Here is a 22,437-nt window from a genome sequence, read left to right on the forward strand (position 1 = left end):
TACTTTTTTTTTAGGACAGTAATTTTTTGAAGACATCAAACCAGTCTCCTTGTGTAATATCCCACATCTGTATTTGTGTAATTGTTTTAATGCCCAGTATCCTGTAAGCTCAGGTCTCAATTTAAGCTTAGCTAGATTCAAGTTAGACCTTTTTGATTTGAATACTTCACAGATGATATTGTATAATTCATACTGTACACACAATGCCTTTTTGTTTATCTGTAGTATAATTTGAAGTTTGATCACTGGGTCAGAGTGGTAAAACAGGCAAAGCTCTCACTTTTAAGTAGGGTTTTCCCTTTGCAATTGTTAAGTAATCTGTGTGATAACTTAGGCACCCTGCTAATGTCCATTTTACCAAATTTTTTTTTTTCTTTCCTAACAGTTTTGTATCCATTCATAGTTCATCATTGAATCAGTTATTTCAGTAGGGCCTACACTTCGTTAATTTAATGCTGTCTGTCTACATTTATTGACTAACTTTTTTTTTTTTTTTTTTTTTTTTTAAGGGTCTCACCTGCAGCATATGGAAGTTCTCAGGCTAGAGGTTGAATCAGAGCTGCAGCTGCCAGCCTGTGCCACAGCCACAGCAGTGCAGGATCTGAGCCATGTCTGCGACCTACACCACAGCTCACGGCAACGCTGGCTCCTTTAACCCACTGAGTGAGGCCAGGGATGGAACCCACATTCTCATGGATACTAGTCAGTAGTTGGATTCGTTTTCTACTGCACCACAAGGGGAACTCCTTGACTAACATTTTTCTTCCTTTTTTTTCTTTTCTTTTTTTCTTTTCCTTTTTCAGCCATCCCTCAGCATATGGAGTTCCAGGCAAGGGATCAGATCCCATCTGAAGTCACAATCTAAGCCACAGCTGCTGCAACTCTGGATCTGTAACCCACTGTGCCAGGCCAGAGATCACACCTGTCGTAGCACTCCCAAGATGCCGCTAATCCCATTGTGCCACAGTGGGAACTCCTAACATTTTTCCATGAAGGAATTGTTCATTGTTCCTTAAGAATCAGCATTTCTCCCTTTGCCATTTTAACCTATTCCTGTGCCTTCATAGTAAGCTCTCAGTATTCTGTTGAAGGGGTGATAAATGGAAGGAAGGACTTGAGTCCATACTTTCTGTCCTGTGTAGATGTTTATGTTTCTGAGGGGAGAGTCCATACCTTTTATCACATTCCGTGAAGGATTCTTGACAGAAGAATGAGAAAGTCATTGAGAGGTTATAGTCTCTTATTTCAGAAGTGATAAACCTATAACTCTAACATGTCTGGAGGTAATCTCATTGCAAAATCCCATTTTGAAAACATATATAAACTCTTTAAATAAGGATCATCCCCCTGCCCCCTAAAAAAGTAAGGATCATTCCAGTCATGTGGTCTTGTAATACATTATTTACACTAATAAGTTTTGTTAGTTAGCAATTTGTATTCTCTCTCCTAGGCTCTTTTTACTCCCTTTTTACATCTAATGATATTTATTGAAAGGTTTCACATTCTTTTGTGAGCATATACAACACCTGATAAGTTATTTACCCATGATTTTTCCAAAATATGTTTACTATGTAAACCAAAGTATACCTAAATTGGACAGTTTTAGGGTACTCATGTGAATTAAAAATTGAGGAAAATTTAATGTTCTCAGTAGTATTGTAGAAGTAGAAGTAACTGCAAAGCTTTCCAAGATTGATTATATAAAATTTTCTGCATATCTGATTTTTCATTTGAGAGATTTTAAGCATATGTTGCTAAGGTAAACCTAGAAACAAGCAACAGATTTAATTTTCAAAACTTTGACTAAATATTTGCTTCCCCTCTACTAACAGTGTCTGATATATTTGCAAGTATCATGTAAGTTCCCAAAGAGTGTAGTATAAGGCAAAGATCTACGTATTCCCCAAATTCACTCCTCAATAGTCAACTTTAGGAACTAGTGGCAAAAGAAGCAAAATTAAAATGGTCATTGTTTTTGTGTTTCAGATATGTCGGTAACCTTTCCAGAGATGTGACAGAAGCTCTAATTCTCCAGCTCTTTAGCCAGATTGGACCTTGTAAAAACTGCAAAATGATTATGGATGTAAGGGTATTTTACTTAGTTAACTTCTTTTTTGGTTTTTGGTTTTTGGTTTTTGGTTTTTTTATTTTGTCTTTTTAGGGCTGCACCCTAAAAGGGTGCATATGGAAGTTCCCTGGCTAGGGTTCTAACTGGAGCTGCAGCTGCCGGCCTATGCCACAGCCACACCAACACCAGATGTAAGCCATGTCTGTGACCTACACCACAGCTCATGGCAATGCCGGATCCTCAACCCACTGAGTGGGGCCAGGGATCGAACCTGTGTCCTTATGGATACTAGTTGGGTTCATTTCCACTGAGCCACAATAGGAACTCCCAACTTCCTTCTTTTTTTAAATACATTGTTGAAATCCATTCTTTCAGGAACTCTTAATTTATACAGCCTAAATTCATAGAGATTTTAGTAAATTTGTAATGAATCCATTTTGACCACTGGATTTAGTTTATTTTACTAAGTAAAGGAAAGAAGAGTAGTTCCCATTGTGGCTCAGTAGGTTAAGAACCCAACATAGTTTTTGATAGGATTCAGGTTTGATCTCTGCCTCACTCAGTGGGTTAAGGATCTGGTGTTGCTGCAAGCTGTGGTATAGGTCTTAAATGCAGTTTGGACCTAGCATTGCCATGGCTGTGGTGTAGGCTGGCAGCTACATGTCCGGTTTGACCCCTAGCCTGGGAACTTCCGTGTGCTACCGGTGTGGCTGTAAAAAGGAAGAGAGGGAAAAAAGGAAAATAATAGAACTAATAATTTCTAAAGCAAATGAGAACTGTATATGGGCTCTTATTTTAAAATGTATTGAGGCATCAGAATTGTTTTATATGTGGTATCAGTTGATTGGCTAATTTAGAAACTCAGTAATTACATTTAAAATGGGAAATTGGGTGAAAAATAATAAACATTTGATACTGTGAAAGTGTTTTTAACTTTATTTTTAAAGGTTATGATTCAAGTTTTTCTTGTATTGTGGCAGTTCCTATCTATCAGACCTTGATGTTTAGAAGAAAACATTGAAGTCACTCATCTAATTGGTATTAATCCTAAATCATAATATATATAGAAAGACAACTTAAAATTCTTTTGATGAGGAAAGTGCTAAGGAGAATGCCTTTTATCTTTCGGTCTCTTCTTCCTTTATTTTATTTTATTTTATTTTTTTTTGTCTTTTTGCCATTTCTTTGGGCCGTTCCTGCGGCATATGGAGGTTCCCAGGCTAGGGGTCGAATCAGAGCTGTAGCCGCTGGCCTACGCCAGAGCCACAGCAACTCGGGATCCGAGCCGCGTCTGCAACCTACACCACAGCTCACGGCAACGCCGGATCCTTAACCCACTGAGCAAGGGCAGGGATCGAACCCCCAACCTCATGGTTCCTAGTCAGATTCGTTAACCACTGCACCACGACGGGAACTCCTCTTCTTCCTTTATTTTTATCATCATCATCATTTTTGGTCACAGCCATGACATGTGGAAGTTCCTTGGCTAGGGATTGAACCCACGATGCAGTTGCAGCCTGCGCCACAATTGTGGCTCAGTACTAGATCCTTAACGCATTGTGCACAAGGGAGCTTCTTCTCATTCCTTTAAGGTTTTGGTTTTCTGTTCCATAAGAAAGAAAGTCATGTATGTATAATAATATATATACATATATGTATACTACTTTCTCTTTTATTGTGTTCCAGTTTGATTTTTTTTTTTGGCTATGCTGTGGCATATAAAAGATCAAACCTGCACTCCAGTAGCAACCTGAGCTACTGCAGTGACAAGACCAGGTCCTTAAAGGAAGTCTTTAACTCTTTTTTTACTTTTTTTTTTTTGCTCTTTAGGGCCATACCTGCAGCATGTGGAGTTTCCCAGGCTCGGGGTCCAGTCGGAGCTACAGCTGCCGGCCTACCCTGCAGCCATAGCAACACAGGATCCGAGCCTTGTCTGTGACCTACACCACAGCTCAGGGCAACATCGGATCCTTAACCCACTGAGCAAGGCCAGGGATCGAACCCGCAACCTCATGGTTCCTAGTCGGATTCGTTAACCACTGCGCCACGACGGGAACTCCCATTACTTGGAATTTTTAAAGGTAATCGTTTAGCCACTTGGCTTTAGTTCATTGTCTTGGATTTTAATATGTCAGCTTTTTCTCCTAATGTGGCAGTCAGCTACATATAACGTAGATGGATTCAACAAATGTTTTTGTCCTTTACACTCTTCCAAAGTATTTTCTTTTTTTTTTTTTTCTTTTTTGTCTTTTGTCTTTTTTGTTGTTGTTGTTGTTATTGTTGCTATTTCTTGGGCCACTCCCGGGGCATATGGAGGTTCCCAGGCTAGGGGTTGAATCGGAGCTGTAGCCACCGGCCTACGCCAGAGCCACAGCAACTCGGGATCCGAGCCGCATCTGCAACCTACACCACAGCTCACGGCAACGCCGGATCATTAACCCACTGAGCAAGGGCAGGGATCGAACCCGCAACCTCATGGTTCCTAGTTGGATTCGTTAACCACTGTGCCACAACGGGAACTCCCAAAGTATTTTCTTATCACATTTAATATCTGCATATCTTTGGAGAAAGAAGAAAAGAGTCCATGGAGTTCCAGTTGTGGTTCAGCAGGTTACAAACCTGACTAGTGTCCCTGAGATGTAGGTTCAATCCTTGGCTTTGCTTAGTGGGTGAAAGATCCAGTGTTGCCATGAGCTACAGTGTAGGTTGCAGGCGAGGCTCCGAGATGGTGTGGCTCTGGCATAGGCTGGTAGCTGCAGCTCCAATTTCAACCCTAGCCTAGCAACCTCCATATGCCACAGGTGCAGCCCAAAAAAGCAAAAAAAAAAGAAAAAGAAAAAGATTCCTGTAACCATAGAGAAAGATAAGAGGGAGAGACGGGGGAAATGATGGAGAATTTAAAACCAGTTTTCCCTAGTTCCCCCTGTGGTGCTACAGGACCAGTGGTGTATTTATAAGTGCTGGGACGCAGGTTCAGTCTCCTGCCTGGCACAGTGGGTTAAGTGTCCAGCATTGCTGTAGCTGCAGCTTAGGTTGCAACTGCAGCTCAGATCCAGTCCCTGGCCCAGGAAATCCATATGCCACAGGGTGGCCAAAAAAGGAAAAAAGAAAAATAATAAAGTCTTTCATCTGATAGGTCTCCTTTCTTATCTTAGTAATAGCACTTATGGAATGCTAACTGCCTGTTAGATATTTTAATGCTGATAAATGCTCAATAGAAACATTATAAAGCAGAGGTTATTCCCATTGAATATATAGAAATAAGGCAAGGCAAGAATGTAAACCCAGATTAATCTATCTTCTCCATTGTTTTGTAGGCTGCTATTCTCTCCATGTCTGGGTCATTTTATTTTATTTCATTTTGTCTTTTTAGGGCTGCACCCGCAGCATATGAAAGTTCCCAGACTGGGGGTCAAATCTAGTTGCCGGCCTACACCACAGCCACAGCAATGCCAGATCCAAGCACTTTGTTACCACTGAGCCACAACAGGAGCTCCATATCTGGGTCATTTTAGATAATTGTGTGGTAAAGATCACTAGGCAAAATGGTAATGACTATTGGACCTACAGAAAAGACTGGCTAGGTTATCCTCTGCCACTTTGTATACATTTTGGATTTTTTTGGCCACTCAAAGGTTTAGATTAACTACACTTCTGCCTACTCTCTTATCATTATTTTGTTATATTAAAGTCTGAATTCCAGTTTGTTCACAGTGTTGGACTGGTGTTCATATTTATGACTTTTTACACACTTTAGAGTATAAAGGCTGATAATGTGCTTGAATTTATTTATTTTTTGCTTTTTAGGGCTGCACCCACAGCACGTGGAGGTTTCCAGGCTGGGGGTCGAATCAGAACTGTAGCTGCTGGCTTATGCCACAACCACAGTAACGCCAGATCCAAGCCCCATCTGCAGCCTACACCCCAGCTCATGGCAATGCCAGATCCTTAACCCATTGAGCGAGGCCAGGGATTGAACCTGAAACTTCATGGTTCCTAGTCAGGTTCGTTTTCTCTGCATCACAATAGGAACTCCGGATTGATTTTTTAATATAAAAAAGTATAGGAGTTCCCATCATGGCTCAGTGGTTAACGAACCCGACTAGTATCCATGAGGATTCGGGTTCAATCCCTGGCGTCGCTCAGTGGTTAAGGATCTGGCGTTGCCATGAGCTGTGGTGTAGGTCACAGACAAGGCTCAGATCCAGTATTGCTGTGTCTGTGTAATAGGCTGGCAGCTATAGCTTTAATTCAACCCCTAACCTTGGAATCTCCATATGCTGTGGGTTTGACCCTAAAAAGACAAAAAACAAATAAGTAAAAATTTTAAACTGTAGTTTTTTTTTTTCCCCTCTGGGTACAAATTAAGTAAAATGAACATTTTTTTTGGATTGCCCTACTCTTAGTTGTAAGCTACTTTTCTAACCACATTCTGATGCCTGTCAGCATTGATCTTAGTAATAGAATTCCCATTAAATATAGCATTAGTTGGAATAAGACAATTTTAAAAACAGTTTTTTTTTTTCTTTTTAGGGCCACATCCACAGCATATGGAAGTTCCCAGGCTAGGGATCAAATCGGAGCTGCAACTGCCAGGCTAACCACAGCCACAGCATTGCAGGATCTGAGCTGAGTCTGCGACCTACACCACAGCTCACAGCAACGCCAGATCCTTAACCCACTAAGTGGGGCCAGGGATCAAATCTGCATCCTCAAGGACACTAGTTGGGATTGTTACTGCTGAGCCACAACGGGAGCTCCCAAAACCTTTTTATATTTATCTTTTCAAAATAAAACAATGGATAATTTCAGTGTCATCAATTTTGTGGTTGCCTCCTTGCTCTAAAATACTTTAAAGTCATTGCTTTTGGTTTTTTAGGGCCGTCTCTGTGGCATATAGAGGCTCCCAGGCTGGGGGTTGAATTGGAACTACAGCTGTTAGCCTGTGCCACAGCCACAGCAATGTAGGATCCAAGCTGTGTCCCCCACCTATACCACAGCTCACGGCAATGCTGGATCCCCAACCCACTGAGTGAGGCCAGGGATCAAACCAGCCTCATGGATACTAGTCAGATTGATTTCCACTGTGCCACAGTGGGAACTCTTCCAGTGACTTTTTATTAACTAGTAATTGTGCTTGAAACAAAATGGTGTGTTTATTTTATTATTCTAGGCTTTTGGGTTTTTTTGTGTGTGCAAAAAAAAATCTTGTGGAAGTTCTTGGGCCAGGCATAGAACCTGCACCACAGCAGTGACTCAGACTGCTGCAGTGACAAAGCCAGATCCTTAACGCAATACACCACAAGAGAACTCCTAATCTTTTGAAGTAGCTTATTTTAACAAATCTGCTTAGGAGATTATAGAAGGAATTTAAAAATGTATTATAAATTCATTTGGTATTTTGCACTGATAGGTATAAAGTATTGGGTGTTTCTAAGAAAACATCCAGGCTTCACCTGTTATCAGATGTCTACTTGGAACACCAGCAAAAAAGAGGAGAGAATTTTTTTTTTCTTTTTCAGCTACATCCATGGCATATGGAAGTTCCCAGGCCAGGGATCAAATTTAGGTCACTGTTGTAGGATGGGTTAAATCCCTGGCTCTGGAACTTCTGCATGCCACAGGTATGGCCAAAAAAAAAGCAAAAGCTAATCATCTTTTTAGAAAAGGGAGTGGGGGGCATAGTTCTGTTGTGGCTCAGCAGTAATGAACCCGACTAGTATCCCTAAAGACATGAGTTCAATCCCTGGCCTCACTCAGTGGGTTCAGGATGTAGTGTTGCTGTCAGCTATGGTTTAAATTGCAGACACAGCTCAGATCCTGTGTTGCTGTGGCATAGCCCAGCAGCTACAGCTGTGATTCAACCCCTACCCTAGGAACTTCTGTATACCGAGGGTTTGGCCCTAAAACGGCACAACACACAAAAAGACTAATGAGGCAACAAAATTTGATGTCAGAAAGTCCACATTGTAAAACCTATTCTAAAACTTTACTGGGAGTTTCGTGGTGATCAAGTGATTAAATTTGGCACTTTCACTGCTGAGGCCTGGGTTCAGTCCCTGGTTTGGGAACTAAGATCCCACTGCTGCATGCCTTGGCCAAAGAAAACTTACCAGAGAACTTCAGTTTTTGGAGCTGATTTGCTTATATTTTAGTAACAGATTTAAGAAAGCTTTTGGGGGAGTTCGCGTCGTGGCGCAGTGGTTAACAAATCCCACTAGGAACCATGAGGTTGCGGGTTCAATCCCTGCCCTTGCTCAGTGGGTTAATGATCTGGCGTTGCCATGAGCTGAGGTGTAGGTCACAGACACGGCTTGGATCCCGCATTGCTGTGGCTCTGGTGTGGGCTGGCAGCTACAGCTCCGATTCAACCCCTAGCCTGGAGCGGCCCAAGAAATGGCAAAAAGCCAAAAAAAAGAAAGCTTTTTGGTAGGACACACTTAATCATTAATAAAAGATTATATATAGTATCATAGTATAAGTTGTTGAAGAAGATAGTTTTGTAGAAAGATAGTTCATTTCTATCTTTAGTATTTACTTCCTTATCTAAACATTTGGTTGGGGAATGGACGTTTCATTCTTCATGGACTGATACTGAGGTATATGGGTTTTTTTTATAGTTTTCAAGTAATGGAAATATAAAACTTAAAATTGGCTTTTGTGTTTCTTCCTTAACAGACAGCTGGAAATGATCCCTATTGTTTTGTGGAGTTTTATGAGCATCGCCATGCAGCTGCAGCACTAGCTGCTATGAATGGGCGGAAGATAATGGGTAAGGTAAGCTGTCATAATTAAAGAAGGTGACTTCACTGAAAAATTTTAAGTTGTATATAGTTTTGTTTCCTTTTTAAAAACACTGTATTTGCTTTACAGAAAATGATCACAGTTAAACAGGTGGAATAAAGCTTTTAGAGGACATGTTTATGTTAGTATTCTTCATCGTGCTTTGCACATGGTAAATACTAAAATATCTGTTGAATTAATAATGCTTGTATGAAATGTCTTGGAACATTGTATACTAATGGAGAAGAATAAAAGAAAAAACTATTGATACTTTATGTTAAGAAAGATTAGTTGAATGTTGATAGAGAAGTATATAAAGTTAGGATTTGTTAACATTATTTGCATAAGTGTACATTAAAAAATAAATAACTAAAACTTAGAACTGATAGCCTTTGAATACTTTGTCTCAAACGTACCTTTGTGTGGAGTTCCCATTATGGCTCAGCAGGTTAAGAATTGGACTAGTATCCATGATGTTACGGGTTTGATCCCTGGCCTTGCTCAGTGGGTTAAGAATCAGTGTTGCTATGAGGTGTGGTGTAGGTCACAGACTCAACTTAGATCTGGCATTGCCTGGGAATTTCCATATGCCAAGGGTACAGCCCTAAAAAGACCAAAAAAAAAAACCAAAACCCACATATCTCTGTGTTCATAGTTGCAAATCTTATAATGTAGAAAATTTTTTTTAGGAAGTCAAAGTGAATTGGGCAACAACCCCCAGCAGTCAAAAGAAAGATACAAGCAGTAAGTATATTTAATACTCTTGGAACATTTGTTTTTATTGTACACAGTAGTTTTATTGTAAAGCATATAAACATCATACATTTGCAGTAATATTTTGATCGTTATCCTAAGATATGATTGAATGTGTTTGTGTTAATAAATTTAAGAACAAATCTAATCTTTGTCATCAGGTAGTACCGTTGTCAGCACACAGCGTTCACAAGGTAATTGTATCTTCTTAAACATAAAATGAAATCTCTTGAAAGGGTATTCACTAACCACCTGAAATTTTTTTGTTTGATATTGGGGGGAGCGGGGAGGGAGGGAGTCCTGTTTCTACTTGTCTCTCTGGCAGTATTTTTCCCCCTTTTTCCCAGTGTTGACCAAGTGTGGCTTGTCCACTACTTTAAGTTCTCTGATTCTCCCCCCCCCGCCCCCTCACCTTGGTAGCAGCTGATGCCTTAGAAATACTTTTACCACTGAAGAGCAAGATACCCTGTTTGAGGTCATGATCTGTGCTCCATACGCAGATCTGCTGATTGCTTGAGTTGCTCCTGAAACTGTATTTCCCAAATGGCAATCCAGTATGTTGCTTAAAGCCTGCCAAGTAGGGGTAACTTTTCTTTCCAAATATACTTTGTCAAAATTGGTATCTATATCCATTTAAAGTATTGATCCAATGATTTTGTATTTTTTAAGTGTTTCTTTTTTTGAGCATTGTCTTTTTAAAAAAAACTTCACATATGGGATCGTTATTTCTCTCCATTGCTTTTTTTATGGCTCTGATATAAAGTGAAGGGATTACTGTTTTCATTCTGTTGCCTTCAGTCTTAGTTCACTTGCACATGGATTCACATAAACTGAATGGTGTAATGTCTGGGCAACCAAAACTGTTGGCTTTTGAGAAAACTGTCAAATACTTTAACATCAAACTGTTGCAATGCAAGGTATTTCTTTGATTGTTCTTCACAAAATATGGTTAAACCAAGTATATGTGTAGCTAGCTTCAGTAAATTGTCTTTAACTGAGGCAAATCTAGTTTAAATATCTCATAATACCACTATTTTAATTTGTAAAGATATCATATAGTGGTAAACTGAATACATGTAAATAATTACTCTTAGAATGGTAATTATGTCATTTATATATTTTCTTTTTTTGCAAAGCTTGTTATAATTAGTTTATTTTCCTAGGTCAGTAATATTAATTGGCTGAAGTAGAAGTGTAACTGTCAGTTTCCCATTAGATATTATCAGTCTTGAGGAAAATCTTTCCTGTATTGTTACCTTGATTCATTATGTTTCAAAACTGATAGGATTTGTCTAGATATAGGATAGTGTTTACTTATACTTTACTATAATCCATAAATTATTTTAAGAATATTTTATTGAATAGATTTTAGCATTTTTTTCAATTCTAAAATTTTTTTTTTCTTTTCACTTCCCCTTCCTTCCCCTTATAAGATCATTTCCATGTCTTTGTTGGTGATCTCAGTCCAGAAATTACAACTGAAGATATAAAAGCTGCTTTTGCACCATTTGGAAGAATATCGTAAGTAACAAGATAAATTTAAAATACTTTTAATTAGAAACAATCTTACATAGAAGTAATTTGAAAATCAGTTGTGAATTTTGGACCCTAGTTTTAATATCTAAATGTAGTGTTGATTTGAACAGATGTATTGTTTAGAGACTATTCAAGCAGTTAACAGCCAAAAGTTATTTTCCCATTGATAAATAAATCTTTGTTCTTCAGTTATCTTAAAACTTTTTCAGTTAGCATTAGTGTTTAGGAGATAGATGTGCTATTGTGCATACAGTTTCTGATATGAGTGTCTTGCTAGCTTGGTCATAATCTTTAGTAAACTTGAGCTGTGACTAAGGAATTTAGACCCTTTTGCAATTCTATGATACCATGCATTTTCTATTAATATATTTTAACAAAAAGAAACCTTAACAATTCAACCTAAAAAGCATTTTACTAAATGTGAATTCCCAGATATCTACGTTTTTGTTGTTTTGCTGCTGTTAATAATAATGCCTTTTAGTATTTTGTGAAGCACTGTCTTGCTTGCACTTGTTATTAATTATACAGGTTAGACCTTTTATAAATAGGTCACTCAGGGTAGCATTCATCATAAAAGAACTTTAATATTTGGAAAAGCGTGCCATATAGTAGAATAAGAATAGTAAGTTGATCATTGTACTTTTTTAGAAGTAATTGTTGAATTTAGAAAACAAATTTTTTAGGATTTCTGGTTGCTTTATTATTGTTGTTCCAGCTAGAAAAGTAGGGACAAAAAGGAAACACTAGCTTTGGTTTGGTTTGATGAGGAGGTGAGGAGAGTGGAATGTAAATGCTGGTAGTATTGATGTTGAATTTTGGGAGTTTTTTCATTTGAAGAGTTGTAGTTCATTGGTAGGAGGATGAAAATGCTTAGTGACCAAGGAATTACTATAAGTAAGGGGCCAGCTGTAAAGGCAGTCACACAATTAGGGTTTATAAATGGGCTCTTCTGTTAGGTGACGCTTTTCTTTGTGAGAACTGACTTTAGGAAATTCAAATTCTGATTTCTTGATTGTTCCTTTTAATCTGTTTTAGGATTTTGATGATGGTTAGCTTGCGTTCAAATAGCTAAAGTGTAAGGTCTTAACCTTTGGCTTCTCAAAGGCTCTGTAAATCTCTATGCAAAATTTTGTGTTTCTTTTCCTTTTGGTGTGGAGTATATTTTTAAGTTTTATCCTATTTTCAGAGTAGTCACAGGACCATAAAAAGGATTAAAGAACTCTGATCTAGATCTTGGCTGCTTCTTCCTTAGAGAATCCTTTCAGAAATAAGTAAGAATTAAATATATTTCAAGGCTAACATTTCCTGAAATTTAACTTTAAAAAGAAAAGCATTTCTAACATTTTAACAGATTAAATGCCATTTTATTATGTGTTTTTATTTGATTGAAGTAGCTTTTTTGAAAGCATGGTAATTTTAGTTTGGGATTAGATAAAGGATGTCTAATGATTGGTGAGTTTAAGTTAAATGACATTTAAATTTCAGTAATTTCATTATTTTTTAATCATGGATCAACAATTTCTTTTTGTTAAATATGTTGGTATCATAATTACAATCTGTAGGTTTTCCTAGAGTCAGCTGTGATTATTGATGTATATATTATTTTTTTCTTGCTAAGGCCTGTCTTTAAGTTTTACAATTTTCAGTCAAGGTAATATCTAAGCTTTAGGCTACCCAGAGTTGGAGTCAGTGTTTCTAAATTTGAAAGAACCATTTTTAGTTAGTAGCATCATTTCCTGATTTTTTTTTTTAAGTTAAAGGAGTTAAGTTGATAACTATATATATTGAAAGGTTCTTGTGATAGATATTCTCTGTAGAGATCCTACAGCAGTGCTTGATTTTTAAAAGATGTAGTAAATATTGGCCTATTAAAATATTAGTATACAAAACACATTCCTTACTTTCCCTAATTTACACAGTTTAAATTTTTCCTGTTCCTTGAGTTTTAGGATAGTCTTAATAAATTTTGCTTATAGTAGTGAATCAGCTACAAATTAAATGCATGTGTACCATATAGATAATTTTAAGTATTTTTACATATTGAGAAGTGACTTGCATTAGTTTTCCCTTTTCACCATCACTTCTTTGTCATTTTGACCCTAAACACTTAATAAATCACTCCTAAATTGATCAAAATATGCTTATGTATACTTTAATATAAAATTATAATGCATGGCTTTCTGACTTGGGTTTTTGTTGTGAAAGTGCCTGTTTTGTTCATGTGTCCTGAGAGAACAAGCATTGTGACATACCTGGCTAACTTAAAAGCAGATTGCCTGTGAAGCACAATTTGAGTCCAATTTTTTGAGGTATGGAGTTTTAGCTATCATGGCTGGGATTTTTACTCAATCTCAAATAATAGGGCTCTGGTTATTTTGCAGAGTATCTCTGAAGAATGGACAGAATTGCCCTGGCTAACTACAAGCTACGGTTCACAGTGGATAAATGTTGGCGTGCTTTTTTACTTTCTGACTTTTTAAAATTTTGCTTTATATCTTGTAGTTTCCAATCAGTTTTACATGATTGCTATTTTAGAATTCAGTATAAAATCTTTTCTTATATAGTTTAAAACTAAAGTGTGTATCTAGTATTTTTCTCCAATGATTTAACATTTCTGAAAATGTCAAGTTCTCAGAATTTACCCATAGTCCAAAAGGGGGGTGTGAAATGATCTTGAGAGAATGAAATACTTTAATTAATTTAGGGATAATACAACTTTTTCATTCTTTTAGTTTCCAGTTTTCTATTTTAATTTTTTAATGATTAGGCAGCTTATGGTGTCAAATAGCAAATTATAAGTTGCATGGTTAAAGAAAGCCATTCATTTAGTGTGCCTGTGAACCCTATAAGAGGTTGAGTAATTCATGTGAATAGCTGCTTTTACCATGCTTAATATTAAAAAATTTAAAACTTCTTGAAGTGGGAGGCAATTTCTGTACAATGTATATACATATATATAAGAAGTTATTGATTTGCATGTTTATAAAATTAAGCCTCATTTGCTAATACATGATAAATTTTATAGAATAAAAGGTGAATTTGCATTTAAGGTTCATTTTAATGGAGATGAAACATGAAAATGAGTTGTGTATGAAATTCTCACTTGCTATCCAAAGGGGAGTTTGCAAACCTAAACTTCTGATTGTTTCTGATTTCAGAGATGCCCGAGTGGTAAAAGACATGGCAACAGGAAAGTCTAAGGGATATGGCTTTGTCTCCTTTTTCAACAAATGGGTGAGCTCAATAAAAAGTGCATGTGCGGTGCTTTAAGAGTAAAGAATAAAAATACTCATGTAGTTTCAATTATTAATCATTTCTCTCATCTGCCATGTATTCATTTCACTGATAATTAATACCCTTACTAAAGGATATTCTTTCTCCTGTTTGGTCATTTAGTCAACATTTATTTAGCACTTAATGCATGTAAGATACTGCTAGAATGCTCTCAGAATATAGAAATAGAAGGTGTTTATGGAGTTCCCGTTGTGGCGCAGTGGTTAACGAATCCAACTAGGAACCATGAGGTTGCGGGTTCGATCCCTGGCCTTGCTCAGTGGGTTAAGGATCTGGCGTTGCCGTGAGCTGTGGTGTAGGTCACAGATGTGGCTCAGATTGGGTGCTGCTGTGGCTCTGGCACAGGCCAGCAGCAACAGCTCTAATTAGACCCCTAGCCTGGGAACCTCCATATGCCGTGAGTGAGGCCCTAAAAAGACATAAATCAATCAATCGATCAATCATTAGCCAAAGGTAGATATTGAATATCTCATTTATGTATTTAATTCATTGTCTCCCTGTTTTATATTCCCATCATAATTTAAAAATAGCTAATAAAATGTTGCAGTGGGTGGGGACTTTTTTAAAATTGTATATGAATGTATTTTAAAATTTTCATCATTTCTTTCATTCAACAAACATTACTGAACACTATTTTGCATGGACTTGAAGTTTTTGGATTTTGCAGAAAAAAGGATAGCACAGTTTGTCAAATGAGAGGTGAGAGTAGGGTATAAAGAAGGAAAAGGCTCATATTTAGTGTGACAGCCAAATAAAATTTTCATACTGTGTAATACTGTATTGTTTTTAGGCAGAATTTATGTAAGCACTGATTGTGGAAAGATTACCATGTTGTATTGTCAGTTGAAAAAGTTCATCTGTGGAGTTCCCATGGTGGCTCAGCAGTAATGAACCTGACTCCTTGAGGACTCGGGTTTGATCCCTGGCCCTGCTCAGTAGGTTAAGGATCCGGCGTTGCCATGAGCTGCAGTGTAGGTTGTAGATGCAGCTCGGATCCAGATAAGAGTGTTGCTGTGGCTGTGGCATAGGCCAGCAGCTACAGCTCCAATTTGACCACTAGCCTGGGAACCTGGAAACTTCCGTGTGCCCTGGATGGAGACCTAAAAAGACAAACAAACAAAAAAAACCACTCATTTATATAAAAAAGAAGGGAGATATGATGTGCGAGCAAATGCGTGTATGTGTGTGTGTGTATTTTCTTTTCCCTCTGCAGAGATAAACAGTAAACTTGTTGAAGAGTAATGAGAATTAGGCAGATGCACAGTAGGAAGAGCAAGAACCTTCTCACTGTATTATACTGTTAGAAGTTTGAACCTGTAAATATATTACAAATTCAAATAAGTAATTTAATGTTTTTAGTGTGATAACTCAAGGTTCCAGACCAATTAAATGCAGAGATAACACATTTCTTTTTTTTTTTGCCTTTTCTAGGGCCACTCCTGCGGCACATGGAGGTTCCCAGGCCAGGGGTCTAATTGGAGCTGTAGCCATTGGCCTATGCCACAGCCACAGCCACACGGGATCCAAGCCACATCTGCGACCTACACCACAGCTCACGGCAACACCGGATCCTTAACCAACTGAGCAAAGCCAGGGATCGAACCCACAACCTCATGGTTCCTAGTTGGATTTGTTAACCACTGCACCACAATGGAAACTCCCGAGATATCACATTTCTAAAAATATAGGGGTGGATGGTGGGAGAGTTTATATGCACTAATTTGGAGTATACGCTAAGGTTACATGGACCTTAAATTTTATTATATTGCCTCTACTATTGTTTGCCAATGGTAAGTACAAAAATGTCATACTTTCTCTGTTAGAATGTCTTAGAATGAGCCATTCAAATTTTTTGATGATGTGAAATGTGTTTTAGAAAGGATTTTCTTAATTTAGTAAATGGAGTATTTGAAGTAGATATTTTATTGTATCGATGATTGAGGATCAAATTTATGAGCATCATTTATTGTGCTAGTTCCTTCTAAGGAGTTCCTGTTGTGACTCGGCGGTAACAAACCCAGCTAGTATCCATGAGGACACGGGTTCGATCCCTGGCCTCCCTCAGGATCTGGCGTTGCCGTGAGCTGTGGTATAGGTCGCAGACGCAGCTCGGATTCCGTGTTGCTGTGGCGTAGGCTGGTAGCTGTAACTCCGATTCCCTGACCTGGGAACTACCATGTCTCAGGTGCAATTGTAAACAGAAAGAAAAAAAATTTGTGTTTGCAGTTATGCCAAATAGTGTCAAATTGTCTTAGTTTTCTAGTTTCTGTGTCTGCCTACATTGAAACTAATGTCTAGTTATTCCTTCCTGTGAACTCTTACTATCCAGATATTTGCCATAACAGCTTACAACCATTTTGCCTAAAGTTTACTTTTAAATAAAAAACCTGCCCTACATATATTTACATGCTTGTAAGTTAAGGCAAAAGAAGATAGAATACATTGTAATTCTGTGTCACCTGTTGCATAGTAACATCATAATCTTGCAATCAGATTGTTTAAATGTGCTATGCAGTATAGCTGTAGTCTTCCTCTCAGGAAATGAAAAATGTCTTCTAAGAAAGTAAGGTAGGGAGTTCCCTGGTGACCTAGCAGTTAAGAACCTGATGTTGTCACTGCTGTGGCACAGGTTCAACACCAGGCCTGAGAACTTGTGCATGCCTCAGGCACAGCCAAAAGAAAAAAAAGTTAAAAAAGAGAGAGAGTTTCTGTCATGACATGGCTCTGTGGAAATGAATCTGACTGGTATCCATGAGGACACAAGTTTGATCCCTGGCCTTGCTCAGTGGGTTAAGGATCTGGTGTTGCCATGAGCTCTGGTGTAGGGTACAGACGTGGCTCAGATCTGGCATTGCTGTGGCTGTGGTGTAGGCGGCAGCTGTAGCTCTCATTAGACCGCTAGCCTGGAAACCTCCATATACCTCGTGTGCAGCCCTAAAAAGCAAAATGAAAAAAAAAAAAAAAAAGAATATACATTTTCTTTATGTGTGTCTCAAAATGGGCTTTTAGGAATTCCCTCATCACTCAGTGGGTTAGTGATCCGGCCTTGTCAGCTGCTGTAGCTCTCTGGTTATAGCTGTGGTGTGAGTTGTATCCCTGACCCTGAAACTTCTGCAAGCATTGGGCAGAAAAAAAAAAAGCATAGCTTTTAGCCTTGGATTTTCCTGTTCTTTTGTGCTAGGTTAAGCCCACATTTGACACATGAGGACCAAAGCTGAACACCATTTTCTTTTCAGTCCACTCTAAGATGGCTTTTGTTATTAGTCTCTACCAACACTACTCTTTTCAAGTTCACCTCTTGACTTCTGCTTGCTTGGCTCTGTGACAGGACATTTTTGTGGATTTCTTCCTTCACAACTGGCTATTCCTTCTTAGTCACCTTAGCTATTGATTTCTTCTTTACCCAGTTTTCAGAGTTTGCTTTTTTTCAGGGCTCTATTCTAGGATGCTGTCCTTTCTCTATAGTCATTCTTCATGACTCTGAATTTTATATCACCAGCTTGGTTTTCTTCACACTTACCAACAAATGAGCTTCTTTTAAATGTCTTACAGGGAGTTCCCGTCGTGGTGCAGTGGTTAACGAATCTGACTAGGAACCATGAGGTTGGGGGTTCGGTCCCTGCCCTTGCTCAGTGGGTTAACGACCCATCTGGCGTTGCCGTGAGCTGTGGTGTAGGTTGCCGACACAGCTCGGATCCCGCGTTGCTGTGGCTCTGGCGTAGGCCGGTGGCTACAGCTCCGATTAGACCCCTAGCCTGGGAACCTCCATATGCCGCGGGAGCGGCCCAAGAAATAGCAAAAAATAAATAAATAAATAAATAAATAAATGTCTTACAGACATCTCAAACTAATGTGTCTTAAATGGAGGTCTTTATTTCAAACCTGTTCCTGTCCTCCTTCCCAGGCTTCCCATTTTCATGAATCCTAGCACTATCTTCCCTACTGCCCAAAGATAACTAAGAGTTATCTTTGATTCCTCCCCTTTACTTACTATACACAGCTCCTGCTCCCCCCAGTTCTTTTGACTCTTCCTTTAGATTATGTCTGCTGCTACTCTACTAGTCCTGGCCACCAACATTTTGAAAAATCTGGATATTGTATTAATCTTATAAAGTATCTTTCTCCTTGTACTACCTGTCTCCCCAACCATTTCCTCCTAACACTAAGAATGGCTTTCTTAAATCGGGTCATGATATTCTGGTACCTTAAACTTTTCATTTTTCCCTCTAAAACTTTTCCTTTTTGCACACTAGATTCCGTTGAAGCTAGTCATCTTTCACATGCTTCTTTTAGTTGCGTACTAAACTCTTTCCTGCCTTAACACACTTTGCAATGCCTTTCCCTCTCCCAGAAACACTCTGGTGTTTTAACTTTTCTAGCTCCCATTCTCTCAGTTTCAGCTTAAATGTCATTTCAGAGAGACTTCCCTAATCATGCTGTCTAAAGTAGATCCCCATGCTCATATCTCAGCATGGGCTGTTCTCTCTCAGCATTTTTTTTCTATCATGGCATTTGTTACTACTTGTCCCCTGAAAGGATGTAAGCTCCATGGCAGCAGAAACCATGTCTACCTTATTGACCAACGTTCCCTGGCACTTAACCTGCTGTCTAGAATATGATAGCTATTCAATATTTACTTGTAAGATAAATGAGAAACCATTAAAAGCTTGCTAGATTGTAAAAAGTGAGATTTTCATCTGTAGTAGTCTGAGCAGTTAAAAGTACCACTGCAGGAGTTCCCGTTGTGGGGCATCAGAAATGAATCCAACTAGGAACCATGAGGTTGTGGATTCAGTCCCTGGCCTTGCTCAGTGGGTTAAGGATCTGGCATTTCCATGAGCTGTGGTGTAGGTCGAAGATGTGGCTCAGATCCGTGTTGCTGTGGCTGTGACTTAGGCCAGCAGCTGTAGCTCTGATTCAGCCTTGAGCCTGGGAACCTCCATATGCCACGGGTGCAACCCTAAAAGGACAAAAGACCAAAAATAATAATAAAATAATATAAAAAATTGTAAAAATGAACACAACTTGAATTTTGAATAAAAAAATAGAATTTTGGGGATTTCCTGTTGTGGCTCAGTGGGTGACGAGCCCAACTAGTATCCATGAGGATGCGGGTGGGTGTGGCCCTAAAAAGCGAAAAAAAAAAGTGCCGTTGCATTTTGGGAAGCTGTAATACACTGTGTATTTCATAAAGCACTTTCATTCGGAAATCATTTGTGAAAAGCAGCTATGAGATTTCTCTATTGCTAACAATTGTTTAACATCAGCTAATAGTGGCTTCTTTGTCGTTTCTAATGTGTGAAACAGGATGCCGAAAACGCCATTCAACAGATGGGTGGCCAGTGGCTTGGTGGAAGACAAATCAGAACTAACTGGGCAACTCGAAAGCCTCCAGCTCCAAAGAGTACATATGAGTGTAGGTGTATTGGAGAAGAAAAGGAAATGTGGAATTTTGGAGGAAAATACACTAGATTTTAAATGTTAGAGCTGTTCCCGGAGACTTATTGCAGAAATAGATGAGAAGCAAATCAAGACTACTGTTCAAAAATGTACTTAGTTTTCATTTTTGTAATTATAAATAATAAATTATATCTCTTGTCAAGTCTCCTATTAAATAGAGAATACTAAGTAATTTTTTAGACATTCTTTGGGGTGGTTTAATCCTCAATCAAATGTAATATGTATTAAATAAGCATTTTGATCAAAATAAAATTACTGTTATATTAGTGTAGTTAATGTTGCTTTCTTCTTTCTGAACATTTTAATTTAGTGAATTAAAACATTAAACTTTGCTTCTGCAGCAAACACCAAACAGCTATCATATGATGAGGTTGTAAATCAGTCTAGTCCAAGCAACTGTACCGTATACTGTGGAGGTGTCACTTCTGGGCTAACAGGTATGGGGGCTTTACCTATGTGGCATCTTGAGATTAACTTTTAAACTGTAAGGCTTAGTATTTGTAGCAATTAATATAACTTTGTGTGGTTTGTTCTTGGTTTTTGTCTAACAGAACAACTAATGCGTCAGACTTTTTCACCATTTGGACAAATAATGGAAATTCGAGTCTTTCCAGATAAAGGATATTCATTTGTCCGGTAGGGATAGTTTTTAAAGTTTAAAAAACTTTTCCCCCTGAATCATTTTTGAACACTTAGTGGTTTTCTTTAAAATTTGCTTTGGTTATAAAGAAATAGAAATTGTGGAGTTGCAATTGTGGCTCAGTGGTAATGAACCCAACTAATATCCCTGAGGATGCAGGTTGGATCCCTGGCCTCACTCTGGGTTAAGAATCCGGCGGCTCTGCTGTGAGCGGTAGTGTAGGTCACAGATGCAGCTTGGACCCTGTGTTTTTGTGGCTGTGGCGAAGGCCAGCAGCTGTAGCTCCAATTTGACCCCTAGCCTGAGAACTTCCATATGCAGCAGGCATGGCCCTAAAAAAGCCAAAAGAAAGGAAATTTCTGTAGTATTTATCATATTTGCCACTTTTTAAATAGCTCCCTCCTTCCAACACATAAAATAAAACATTCTCTACTAAAAGAAGTTTCTTCAGAACTACAAGATCTTTGTAAAAACAAAAACATACCATTGTATTGATTTTTTAATATGAACTGCCTGTTTTATGTTTTACCTCATTTTGATTTTTAAAAATAGGTTTTATTCATGTATTTTAAACACTTTAATTTTTAATATCATTTTCAACAGGTTCAATTCCCATGAAAGTGCAGCACATGCAATTGTTTCTGTTAATGGAACTACCATTGAAGGCCATGTTGTGAAATGTTACTGGGGCAAAGAAACTCTTGATATGATAAATCCCGTGCAACAGGTGAGAGGGTTCTGGACTTCGTAAAGTAATTGCTGGGCTAAGAGGTATTTTTAAATGAAATTGTTGATAATCCTTGTTAATGTTTCTAGCATTAGATAGACTGTAAGGGCTCTTCCTACATGTATTATAGTTCTAGAGTGGTGGTTCATGGATTGCAGCGGTGACATGATGAATGTGACCGCCTCAGGTGACTCATGCTCGCACAATGGATTTTTAAATGCTCTGACAAACTTAACAGGGTGTTAAATTTTTTCTAATACTTGGTGTATTTCTTCACATACTATTTGGAGAACTCACAAGCATGCTTGATTCAGTTGAAATAAAAGCTATAAAGGTATTTGTATCTTAGCATTTTTTTCCAGATTTTGCTGCCTTTGTTTTTCCAGGCAGCTTTAATGGTTCAAACTTGATCCCACAAAAGTTTCTGTGAGGAAATTTTAAATAGAGCACCAAGATAGGAGTAAGAAAACTAATTAAGTTTCTTAAATAAACTGAATATAGGCATAAATAATCTTTATATCTTTCCTATCTAAAATAAACAGTCATTATGGATAGTTTACAAAACATTTAAACATTATACTGATTTTAATATTTATTACTAGGGCATTGCCTGATGTCTTACAAAGACTATGCCATTTAGAGCATTAGTGTAGAGTTAAAGCACTATAATCTCACTTTTTTTTTAGCATTTCATTTACTTTATAAACTCTTGTTTACCCCATAATTTTAATTGTAAAGATGGCAATATGTGATATGACTATGTAATTGTGTTATTTTAAGACTATATATATATATGTATGACGTCAAATAATATTAAATTATCTGTTAAATCATTTTACTTAATAGCAGAATCAAATTGGATATCCACAAGCTTATGGCCAGTGGGGCCAGTGGTATGGAAATGCACAGCAAATTGGCCAGTATATGCCTAATGGTTGGCAAGTACCTGCATATGGAATGTATGGCCAGGCGTGGAACCAGCAGGGATTTAAGTAAGCATATTTGTTCTTTTCCTTTATTATTAGCCTTTGGAAATGTCAAGAACTTAGGAAGGAAGAGTAATTAATTTAAGTAATTAGTAGGTAATGTGGCCCTCTGTCTAAAGCATAGTCTTTGAAAGACTTAGGGAGTTATAATAATTTTGGTAATGCCGGGAGTTCCCGTTGTGGTTCAGCA

The 22,437-nt window shown here is 38.0% G+C and overlaps 1 protein-coding gene across 25 annotated transcripts in view; it reads left to right on the plus strand.

Annotated features, from left to right (window-relative positions):
- TIA1 (TIA1 cytotoxic granule associated RNA binding protein) overlaps positions 1-22,437 on the plus strand; it is a 41,277-nt gene that overhangs the window by 7,805 nt on the left and 11,035 nt on the right. Inside the window, exons 2-14 of one of the 25 annotated variants that reach the window (XR_002342596.1) lie at positions 1,987-2,083; positions 8,747-8,845; positions 9,541-9,595; positions 9,766-9,798; positions 10,403-10,521; positions 11,038-11,125; positions 13,346-13,449; positions 14,299-14,374; positions 19,742-19,983; positions 20,236-20,331; positions 20,446-20,530; positions 21,138-21,261; positions 22,108-22,253. Coding sequence is in view for 7 of the 25 variants with exons in the window: in XM_021087399.1 (XP_020943058.1) it covers positions 1,987-2,089; positions 8,747-8,845; positions 9,541-9,595; positions 9,766-9,798; positions 11,038-11,125; positions 14,299-14,374; positions 19,742-19,850; positions 20,236-20,331; positions 20,446-20,530; positions 21,138-21,261; positions 22,108-22,253 (1,014 nt within the window). In the remaining 18 variants the exon portion in view is untranslated. Of the gene's footprint in view, positions 1-1,986; positions 2,090-8,746; positions 8,846-9,540; positions 9,596-9,765; positions 14,375-19,741; positions 19,984-20,235; positions 20,332-20,445; positions 20,531-21,137; positions 21,262-22,107; positions 22,254-22,437 lie in introns of all 25 variants that reach the window. The other 24 variants (XR_002342597.1, XR_002342595.1, XR_002342585.1 and 21 more) reach the window with 24 other exon arrangements.

Source organism: Sus scrofa, chromosome 3 (assembly GCF_000003025.6).
Source record: "Sus scrofa isolate TJ Tabasco breed Duroc chromosome 3, Sscrofa11.1, whole genome shotgun sequence".
NCBI lineage: Eukaryota > Metazoa > Chordata > Mammalia > Artiodactyla > Suidae > Sus > Sus scrofa.